This window comes from Sphaeramia orbicularis, chromosome 18 (genome assembly GCF_902148855.1).
Source record: "Sphaeramia orbicularis chromosome 18, fSphaOr1.1, whole genome shotgun sequence".
In the NCBI taxonomy this organism is placed as follows: Eukaryota; Metazoa; Chordata; class Actinopteri; order Kurtiformes; family Apogonidae; genus Sphaeramia; species Sphaeramia orbicularis.
In genome coordinates, this window is record NC_043974.1 from 44,033,497 (window position 1) to 44,045,677 (window position 12,181).

At 38.8% G+C, this 12,181-nt stretch overlaps 1 protein-coding gene across 1 annotated transcript in view; it reads left to right on the forward strand.

The window, feature by feature from the left end:
* The first annotated feature begins 1,984 nt into the window (after positions 1-1,984).
* The window catches only part of rbpjb (recombination signal binding protein for immunoglobulin kappa J region b), a 107,884-nt gene continuing 97,687 nt past the window's right edge, over positions 1,985-12,181 (forward strand). The window contains exon 1 of the mRNA XM_030162952.1: positions 1,985-2,219. Coding sequence (XP_030018812.1) covers positions 2,200-2,219 — 20 coding nt within the window. The 5' untranslated portion in view covers positions 1,985-2,199. The remainder of the gene's footprint in view (positions 2,220-12,181) is intronic.

A 12,181-nucleotide genomic window follows, 5' to 3' on the forward strand; every position in this document is an offset into this window, starting at 1 on the left:
AAAAATTATTTTTTTTCAATAAACTACATAAAAAGTGGATCACATATTATTCGATTTTTTCCTCCTGGCATATGTCACTGATTAACAGCAACATTGGTTAATTAGCATTATTATTTTTGGCGCTAGGTCAAATGTTCAAAAATACTAGCATCTGTCACCAAGTGTGTGTAAAATGCACACCTATAAATCCAACTATGAAATATTATATATTGATTTATTTTTCTGCTCTAATTTGATTTTATTTTAGTAAATCCAGGTCAGCACTAATCATACAGATCAAATGGAAGAAATGGTGCATTTTAGGCACACTTGGCAGACAGATGCTAGTCTTGTAATTTTCTTTTGTTTACAATGTGCACATTTTAATTGGTGGCCAGAATTTTAAAGATCATGCAAAACTGGACAACTTTTGAATTCTAACCTTATTTAAATTGTGAAAAATAATATGAAGTTTTTTAACACAAAGTGCAAAGTGTGCCTAAAAGGCGCACCCGGATACCAGAGGGTTAACCTGCTTTAACCCAGATGTGGGACAAAGGGTTAAATCCGGTCCAGACCTTCACCTGGTTCTGGAAGTTCATCTCCAAACCTCCTTCATTCTGGGAAAACACAGGCATTCCTCACCGCTCTGTCTCTATTTTTTTTAACCTATTGGCGGCTGTAATTTATTACCCGGTAAACACGTGGGAATAGTATTTCAGTGCCACAAGATAAACAACTACTCCACTTTACCAACATCTCATGATAGGGGACGCTCCCTGTATGCTCGCCTATTGTGAGAGTTTTCCAAATCTCGCAATGTCTCCGAAGTTTCCCATGCCTTTTGTGGTGCATATGTTGTGATTATTTATGCACAGTTAAAAGAGCGGTGAGGAAAATTGTCAAAGTGAACAAAAATGAGCACCACTTTAATAGAATACACAACAGAAGTGTACAAAATAAAATAAAAATACATTTAATCAACAAAAATGAATGAAATGAGAATAAAAATCAACAAATGATGAACAAGAGTGATCAAAATTAACATTAAATCAATAAAAATGAACAAATATTAGATTAAATCAACAAAATAATGTATAAAATAATCATAATATACACATAGTGAACAAAATAAACATAAAAGATAGCAAAAATATACACTGTCATCAAAATGAACAACAAAAGTTAGTGAAGTAAACATCAAATAGTTTTAAAAATCTACAAGAATGAGGATTAAATCAACAAAAATAAAATAAGAAATAAAAGAAAAGAAAGAAATAAAATAAAATAAATAAAAATAAAAGAAACAAAATAAGAATAAAATCAACTAATGAAGATCAAAATAAATATTATGTCAACATAAGTGAAAAAATTGATGAAGTCACAGAAGAGGAATAAAAAATACACAAAGTGAACACAATACGCTTTAAATGTAAAAAACAAACATTAAAAAGACAATGTTTTGCTCTTGAAATGAGAAAAATCCATGATGTTTCTGGGTTTTACATCTTTATCACTCTCTTTAAAACCAAAAATGATCAAATGTAATAACTATTAACTATTTATTTTCTATTTAATCCGTAATAAGTTCCATTTCAGACACTAATATTCTCTTTACAGTCGTGGTTTTACAGTTTATTTTTACTGATTCAGCTCCATATCATAAACCCAGACTTTAACCTGCTTTAACCCAGATGTGGGACAAAGGGTTAAATCCGGTCCAGACCTTCACCTGGTTCTGGAAGTTCATCTCCAAACCTCCTTCATTCTGGGAAAACACAGGCATTCCTCACCGCTCTGTCTCTATTTTTTTTAACCTATTGGCGGCTGTAATTTATTACCCGGTAAACACGTGGGAATAGTATTTCAGTGCCACAAGATAAACAACTACTCCACTTTACCAACATCTCGCGATAGGGGACGCTCCCTGTATGCTCGCCTATTGTGAGAGTTTTCCAAATCTCGCGATGTCTCCGAAGTTTCCCACGCCTGTTGTTGTGGCGTCTGCCCTTTTCGCTCACTCTCCCTCCTCTCCTCCCCTTTCTCTCTCTCTCTCTCTCTCTCTCTCTCTCTCCGTCTTCCTCACCCACCCCCTTTCTCTCCGTCTCCTCCGTCCCTTGCACCTCCAGTCTGCTTCTGTTGTCTCGGCGGATTGTTGGGCTTGTGGGAGAGAGAAAAGGATATCGCGAGTATTGGAGTTTTGGTGAGAGTTTGTGGAAGATGGCGCCTGTTGTGACAGGGTGAGTCTGAGATTCGGGGCTGGCGGTTGGGGGAGCGGACTTCAACACAACGCAACTTATACACATTTATTAGCTGCATTTCATGGGCTTTATGTTGTGGTCCGGACACGCCGCTGTGTTCCGGCTCATACTTGGTGTTTTCTTTGTGTCAGATGTGGCTAGCTGTGAGTGTTTTCCCCTCCTCCGGTCAGTTACTTGCTGACTGTTGCTGCAGTGTTTTGTGAGCTAGCCCCAGCTAAGCGCACTTCACCCTCGGCGAGATGTTAGCTAGCAGGCTGGGGGCTAGCTTAGGAGCTCCACAACCACCCGGGGCTTGTTTCCCCAAAGCTATTCGCCACCTATATCCAGCTTTTCCCTCCCGTTCCTGTCTGTGTATTTGTAGCCGTAACGTGCTTAGGTAGTTAGCCGGCCAGCACGCGTCACTAGTCTGACTTACCCAGCTAACACTAGCAGTCCGATAATGGACGTTAGCTTAGCGGTATGGGACCGAAACACGTTGCGGCTTTGTGAGCACGGCATCCTTTAGCCTGTGTTTTCATCACTTAAACAGTTTGGGCTGATTTATTAAACCTCAACGCGCCGTCTTCAGGGCGTCCAATCCCGCAACTCTTCAAGTTAAGCACCGACAGAGAGCCACGTTTAGCTAAAAACACACGCTTTTCAGTGCAAAAAAAAAAAAAATAGGAGTGCATCTAAGGACAGAATTCAGTGATAAACACCCGCAGCTTTGTGTCGCAACTCCATCATGCACACACTGATCAAGTTTCTCATTTTGAGCTTTTGCTGCAAGGAAGCACATGGAAATGTCTCCTCTGATTGTGTCTCTCGTTCCTCGAATATTAAGTCTTTAAATGCGGAGCAAATGTGAAGTTTTTTTTTTTTGTATCTGTGCGATCGGTGCGTTTTCCCAAAAGGAAAAGTCCATTCTGCTCATTCGCACATCCATTAACTGCAGAGATGTTGTATCTGTGATAATAAGAAGTGGATCAGTGGAGGGGTTTAATGAGGAATTGGACTTAAAACTGTGAATGTCAAGAATAGATTGGCTTTGTTTTGGTGATCTTTTCTAATATTTCTTGAACATTAATAGACAGTAATCGTGCATCCACTGTTGTGTTTTATTGAGTCGATCACATTTATTGTCCTGGTTGAATGTCTCAGACTCAGATTTTTTTCTTTTTTTGCACAGTTAAGGCTTTCATCCTTGCAGACAGCTCAGTGGGTAACAGACATTTGCTAGGCTTGTTGGAGGTGTGTGTGTGTGTGTGTGTGTGATGGTGAATTGGGGGGGTGGGTTCGCTGTGCATGTTCATTTGGGGCTTTCCAGCAGACCTGAACTGATTTCAGTTGAGGGGAGGAGGCAGAGGGATGGAGGGGGGGCAGAGCGAGAGGGCAGGCGGGTCAGGTCTGGGTGGCTGGCCACCTGTCCAGATGATATCTCCAGATTCGTGCATTTGTGGGAGGGGAGGGTGGGGGGGTCAGTGTAGGCGAGGGGAAGGCGATGGGCTGGGTCTGTCTATGTGTATGTGTGCACGCTGCTCAGACTGGGGAGGTTTAACAGAAAATTAAAGTGCCATAAGGGGGGCTTTATTAGCTGCCGGTGGGTCAGCTCGCTGTAACGGCTGTAGGCATCACAGAGGCTGACCACAGCCCGTTGAATGGCTCACACTTAACCCAGGGAGGGGCCACAAATGTCGGCTGTTAGCAGGGATGGACAATCTGGCCTCAGGATCATATGTCAGTATTTTGGTGAAGAATCATAATCCACGATCTGGATTTCACCAGTTGAAAACAAACTACAGCACATTTTCCTTTAATTTTTTCTTTTTTCTCGAGGCTCAGGCTGTGGTAATTGAATTAAATGTTAAATATTATTGCAATAATTTGACAATATCCAGAAGCAGAACTGGTACTAATGACTATTTCAGTAGTGGACCAGTTATCGACTACTGTAACAAATAGTTGACTAATCAGATAATGAACTACATCAAACAATGGCTCTTATTTATATTTATTGCTGCAATAAAATACATTTTCTTTTTTTTTAACCAGAACATTTGATGCACAACAATTAGAATGTATAAGAAAATTAAACAAATCTTCAATATTCCACAAATATTGCAGCATAAATAAAATACTTTTCCCCTTGAACAAAAGTGCATTTTGTGCAGACCATTCCAGTGACTAACAAAGTTTAAACAACAAAATATTAAGGAGTTGCAATCAGCAAAAAAAATAAACATTTCTCCTTATACAAAAGTGCATGACATCAGTAATGACCTGTTGACTAATAAACGAGTAGTGGACCATTTGTCACCTAGTCATTGCAGGACTGTGTAGAAGAGAGTAGAGTTTTATGACAGAAATTTTAGTTGTTTCACCATCAGTTTGGGAAAGCATCTGCATACAGGTCAGTGGTTTAGAAACTGAACAAGCAGCTCTTTATTACTGCTTTTTATGTCATGAGCGGCAAAATAACGAACAAATTCTGCAGGTTAAAGTGGATTAAATAAACCACTTTAGTGCAGGCATATGATAAAGGATCGTGATAAACAGACTTCAACTCACAACATTAATGCTATGAACAATCTATAATGCAGAGCTCTGGTACTAGAGTCAGAACAGTGTTGTGTGTTTATTTAAGGACATAATCTGTACACTCCCTCTGAACAGTAGATCATCTGACAAACTACGATCTTAGATAGCGTGATTTGAGATCGTTAAACAGCCTGGTCACACTTATTAGTGTTTTTATGACTTTTAAATATCAAATCAGAAGGGCTTTGATATTACTTTACATTGTTTATATGTTTGTGTACATTGTAAATTGTTTGAGGTACAGCATATGTTGTTAAGATGGTAAACAAAGCACTAATTATTTTAATTATTTCAAAAAAATAACTGGGTGAAGTGTGTTTGTCTTGTTTGTACACACTCTTCAATGGTTGTCCACACATTGCTAAAACTGTGACTGAAAGACTGCCCCCCAACCCCCATATGTGCGGTGGCCACAAAATTGCAAAAGTCTTCCTTCAAGCGAGTGTTACTTATGTCAGTTCTGGATGTTTTTGTCAAACTTAACTAACGTAGCTGACATGAAAAATAAGCGGTAAAGAAAAGAAGAGGAAGTCCACTCCCTCTGTTTTTGTAAAGTAGCAAAAACACAACTGCTCCTATTTTTATGTAATTTATGAAATGATACACGTGTATATTGTATTACATTTCTGGAATTACATCCTGCTAAATGTAATACGCCGTCGCCACAAAAACCCAGCTGGTGTGTAACCCCCGATCGTCTTTATCGTCGGTGAGTGGAAAGGCAAACCAAAACAAATGGGGAAAAAGATAGCGTTGCCTTCATAATAATTAGTAATTTTAGCTACTTAGTAATAATATACAAGTGTGTCTGATAACAGTGATGTCAACCTATTACCTAGCTAGCTAAATTAGCAGGGTAGGCTAATTTTACGCATTGGTTGCTAGATTAGGAAATCATGGGATTCGCATCAAAAAGTACTATCAGCTACTTCCTAATTGTTGGCACATACAGCCATGTTTTATAACATTCATGTCACTTTCATGTTCTTGGTTTCTGGAGACAGAAGTGACCATATTTGGACAAGAAGGTGGAGCTAGAGGAAGGCTGAAACTCATATGTTAAAATTGTTAAAAAGGTAAAAACAAGAAGAGGAAGTCCAATCCCTCTGTTTTTGTAAAGTAGCAAAAACACAACAGCTCATATTTTCATGTAATTTATGAAATGATACACGTGTATATTGTATTACATTTCTGCAATTACATCCTGCTAAATGTGATACGCCGTCGCCACAAAAACCCAGCTGGTGTGTAACCCCCGATCGTCTTTATTGTCAGTGAGCGGAAAGGCAAACCAAAACAAATGGGAAAACGATAGCATTGCCGTCATAATAATTAGTAATTTTGACTATTTAATAATAATATACAAGTGTGTCTGATAACAGTGATGTCAACCTATTACCTAGCTAGCTAAATTAGCAGGGTAGGCTAATATCCAGCCACTGAAATTTTATGCATTGGTTACTAGATTAGGAAATCATGGGATTCGCATCAATAAGTACTATCAGCTACTTGCTAATTGTTAACGCATGCAGCCATGTTTTATAATGTTCATGTCACTTTCATGTTCTTGGTTTCTGGAGACAGAAGTGACCATATTTGGACAAGAAGGTGGAGCTAGAGGAAGTATGAAACTTGCACTTTAAGATTGTTAAAAAGGTAAAAACAAGAAGAGGCAGTCCACTCCCTTTGTTTTTGTAAAGTAGCAAAAACACAACAGCTCTTATTTTTATATAATTTATGAAATGATACACGTGTATATTATATTCCATATCTGCAAATACATCCTGCTAAATGTAATACGCCGTCGCCACAAAAACCCAGCTGGTGTGTAACCCCCGATCGTCTTTATTGTCGGTGAGGGAAAGGCAAACCAAAACAAATGGGAAAAAGATAGCGTTGCCTCCGTAATTTGTCCTTCTGCCTGCCAGAAAGTGAGTGTAATAGCTGAAAGAGCTGCACTGTTCACCTGGGATGATAAAAGCATGAATCACTTCTTATTTCAACACTGCTCTACCTTTGCTGTGCCCCCGAGGGATGAGATTCCATTTAGCTCAGCCCCCCCTCCCCCATCATCCAAAAAAAAAAAAAAGAGAAAAAAAAGGCAAAAAACCCCCAAAAAACAAGAAACGCTGGAGTCTTTGAGGCCAAACGCCAGGCGTCTCTGCCGGTGTAATGATACCATTCTTTGTGACACCAGCCATGCCGTGCAGTTTGGTCCGTGCTGCCGGCGTGTGCACGCGAACACGGAACAGAGAGCGCGTGCACGTGAACACAGATCTGTGTGTGCGTACGTGTGTGTTGGCGTGCATCATTTCCCCAGGGTCCTCTCCTCTTCCCCGCTGCCCCATTATGAAAGGAGAGGTTCAGAGAGGAGCAGCAGATGTCGAAGCGCTGACCTTTATGGTGGCGGAGGCTCGGGCCGGACCCCCACCAGACACCCCCCCCCCTTTCCCTCACAGCCTCGCCTACAGCCTCCACGTCCACACACTTCACCCTGAGTCACAGCAAAGATAGAGGGGTTAACGGAAACTGTAAATACTCCAGTAGCAGTTAAACATGTCAGAAATCATACATTTGGACACAGATATCCCAGTATTGGTACTTCAGTTTTAATGCTCCTGAGGGATGTTTTTATCTTAACCCATAAATGGTGTAAAATGCAGTTATTCATCTTTTCATGGTCATCAGATATGACCCATTTGGACGTTCAGAGGCTCCGTAGTTACCGTGGTAACACTGTTATCTTCTACAACATTGATTCATGGCTCTATGACGGCGGATGGACACACTTGGTTTCTGTTCAGTTATTGATATATTTTGCCGAAAAAGCTACTATTTCTTTAGTTTTCATGAACATTTACATGATCAGTGAATTAAATAAAGGAAAATATCTGATTTTCATTAAAAAATGTAAAATACAGAGGATAATATGAAAACAAATGGTGATAAATCACTTGAAAATGTTAAATAGAGAGAAAAATTCATTTTTGGAACTGCCACAAAAATAGCACTGGGTCTTTATGGGTTAAAAAATTGTGTTATATATTTTAAGGGGGTATTTTTGCATTTTTTTAGACACAGTGAAAGACAGATGGGAGGACAACATGTAAAAACAGGCTAAGAATCTGACAATCAATGGTGTTTCCGTCGCTGAATATAACATATGACCAATGGTAAGAGACAAATGCAACACGAAGACAGCAGCGTAAAAGATGCAACAAAACGTAGCGTAACAAAAGTAACGTAAAGGATTATTCGGAAGAAATCTGCATAAAATATGCTAACCAGATGAAATGCAGCAAAAGTGATATAAAATATGTGGCAAGATGTAACATGAAAGATGCAATAAGACAAAAGCAATGGAATAAGATGCAGCATGAAGAAAGCAGAGTAAAAAGTGTAACAAGATGAAACATGACAAAGGTGACATAAAAAATGTAACAAGATAACACAACAAATGCAGTGTAGCAAGAAGAAAGCAGCGTAAAAAATGTAACAAAGCACAAAATGACAATGTAAAAGATGTAACAAGATAAAATGCAACAAAAGTGACATAAAAGGTGTAACAATGTAATACAACAAACTCAACGTAAGAGATGTAACAAAGCAAAACATGACAGAAACAATGTACAAGATGTAACGACGAAATGCAACAAAAGTGTCGTAAAAGATGTAGCAACGCAAAAGATGTAGCAAGAAGAAAGTAGAGTAAAAGATGTAACAACGTAATACGACAAACGCAATGTAAAAGATGTAACAAGATCAAAAGTGACATAAAAGATGCAACAACATAACACAACAAATGCAGTGTAGCAAGCAGAAAGCAGCGTAAAAGATGTAACAAAGCAGCACAAAATGACAATGTAAAAGATGTAACAAGATAAAACAACAAAAGCAGCAGAAAAGATGTGATACGACAAAGGCAACATGAAAGACGTAACATAATAAAAGATGTGACCAATTGTAACAAAACACTATCTGATATTATAATGCACTCCATATTAATTGTCTTTTTACGTATTAGTGTAAACTGGATTTATTGAACCAGACAACCAGTTAACCCTTGAGCCTTTTTGTAAATTGCACAATGGAGTGAAATTAATATTGACTTTAGTTTATTGACGTTTTTTCACTGTGATTTTCAGGTAACGTTGCACGCTAACATCCAGTAGAAATACCTTTTACTGCAGGAAAGAATCATTTTTTTTGTTTTGTACTTTTTTGTACATTTGTATCTGTACTAATACTGCAGTAACGTACGTACTTCTACCACCTCCGACCATGGAGATGACACCAGTTATCCGATCTGTGTCACCCCAGGATGTGGCGGCCACCAAAGCTGCCCCTGTATCCACGAGCACTGTAGAAATCTTCAAAGTGCGTGGGGTGGCGAGGGGGTGGGGGGGCACAGACAGAAGTCAGAGGCAAAACACCAAAGCGAAAATGTGCCACTGCCAGACATCTTTAGGGGGATTTATTCTCGTGTGTACAGTAGCCTATTGTTTTGGAAGTTCATGCATATCCATTACTTCACATGATTGAAATATCCCCCGAAGCCTGTAGTTTCATTCAGGGTTCGGATTCAACTTGTTTGAGTCGACGGGCCTCTTAAAGCACCGCACGCCCTCGTTGACTCACTGCGTTGTCTTCTCTTGTTTCCCCGTTCGGCCTGTTTGTCTGTCTGTCTCTGGGGAACAACCACAGGAGACACCCAAGGGGATAGAAATGCACATTTTTCCTTAATTTGCCTTGGATGGACGCCAACTTGGCGCTCCTTATTCTTGGTCGTCGGCCACGTTCTCAAGTGTGCACAAACCAGATACACCGTCGCAGGATGTACGTTTACTTTTACATTCCTCCTGTTGATTCAGAGCAAGTGGCATCGAGTAAAAAGGATCCTGAAAGCTTCTAGGACTCCTTCCAATCCCCAAGGACACTCTACTTCTACATTTTTACAGTTGTCTTGCACTGAATCATACTTTAGCTCCTGTTTTAGCCTAGTTTACCATATCAAGATAAGATAGGTTACCCTCCTTTTTTGATCTTTTCTAGTGGATCAGCATCACTAAGTACCATCAGCTACTTCATAATTGTTAAAAACAGTTATGTGTATGGAAACACTATGCAACACTAGCTAACATTATCTTAGAGATATTGTTGGCTAACATCAATAAACAAGCAAATCACAGTGAAAAACAGACTAACATAGATTTGACGTAAAGACATGAATGTAATGTATTGAACCTTGAGACTGATGAGTAATTTTAAGACTATATAATTTAAGAACTCGTGAGATAAATATATATTCACCATTTTTTTTATACATTTGTCTGATTAAATCATACCTTAGCTCCTGTTTTAGCCTAGTTTATCATGTCGAGATAAGATAGTTTACCCTTCTTATTTGATCTTTTGTGGTGGATTAGCATCACCAAGTACCATCAGTTACTTCATAATTGTTAAAACAATTATCAGTGTATGGAAACACTATGTAACACTAGCTAACCTTAGCTTAGAGATGGTGTTGGCTAACATCAACAAACAAGCAAATTACAGCAGAAAACAGACTTTAACATAGGTTTAGATACACCGTGGCAGGATGTATGTTTACTTTTACATTCCTCTCGTTGATTCAGAGCAAGTGGCATCGAGTAAAAAGGATCCTGGAAGCTTCTAGGACCCCTTTCAACCCCCAAGAACACCCCTACTTTTACATTTTACAGTTGTCTTGGACTAAATCATGCTTAAGCTTCTGTTTTAGCCTACTTTACCATGTCAAGATAAGCGAGGTTAACACTAGCTAACATTAGAAATGGTGTTGGCTAACATCAATAAACAAGCAAGTCACAGTGAAATACAAACTCTAACACAGATTTGATGTAAATATATGAATGTAATGTACTGAACCTTGAGACTGATGAGTAATTTTAAGACTACATAAATTAAAAACTGGTGCGATAAATATAAATTCACCATCGTACAGTTGTCATGAAAGAGAATTTAAAAAATTTTCAACAGTTGTCTGACTAAATCATACTTTAGCTCATGTTTTAGTCTAGTTTACCATGTTAAGATAAGCCAGGTTACCCTCCTTGTCTGATCTTTTCTAGTGGATTAGCATCACTAAGTACTATCAGCTACTTGCTAATTGTTGACACATACAGCTGTGTTTTGTGAGAGTCACATCACTTTTATGTTCTTGGTTTCTGGAGACAGAAGTGACCATATTTGGACAAGAAAGGGGAGCTGGGGGAAGGATGAAACTTATCATGCTAATGCTACTGCTAACTTTAACTAGACTGTTAACTAGAACATGTTAATAGCATAGAAGTACATCTGATAACAGTAATGTCAACTTTACTTGATGCCTAACCTGATTCATTATTGCTAGCGGGCCAAATTAGCAGGCTAGACTAATTTCTGGCTGATGAAACTCTACCTATTGTTTAGTGAGCAGACTTTTTGAAGCCCAAAGACCGTCATTGTGGCTATTTCCATTTTGTTTTTCTGGAAAATAGAGGGGCAGAATTGACTAAATTTGGTGAAACTCACCAAGCTAACACTACAGTTGGCAAGGAAATGTTAGGATTAGCATCATTTTGTACCATCACCTACTTGCTATTTGTTAAAAACAATTATCTGTGCATGAAACACTGTTACGCTAGCTAATAAACAAGCAAATCACAGCGAAAAACAGACTCCAGCACAGATTTGAAGTAAACACATGATTCTAATGTATTGAACCTTGAGACTAATGTGTAACTTTAAGACTTTCTATAATTTAAAAACCGGTGAGTTGAATGTAAATTCACCATTGCACAGTTGTCATGAATGAGAGAATTACATTAGAATGACATTTTTTACAGTGGTCTTGGCCTGAATCATACTTTAGCTCCTGTTTTAGCCTAGTTTACCTTGTCAAGATAAGCTTTGTTACCCTCCTTGTCTGACCTTTTCCAGTGGACTTTCAGATTTGTTTTTTTTTTTTTTTTTTTAAACCCCTTGAGAAATGTTCCACATATTTTATCACCTTCCACTTCAAGGCACCTGCTCTTATCTAAAACGGGGGGGTTGTTGGACTTTTCGGGGGCAGAAATCCTTCCCCAGACCCCTTTGGTGCCATCTGTATCCTGCAGACCTGGTTCATATTAGTAAACCTGAGTCATTTCAGTTGTTTTGACGCAGCTTGAGAGTATTTATATTTTTGCATGATTCACATCACTGGCAGAAAACTGTGAACAAATCAGAACAAGTTGTAACGCTGGAAAGCTCAAGTTTTGCTGTCATTTTCCAGGTGTTTTGTTATCAGATGTCTTTTAAGCTTGGCCTCAGTGCTTCATTGCCTAACACCGCTAATCTTTTCA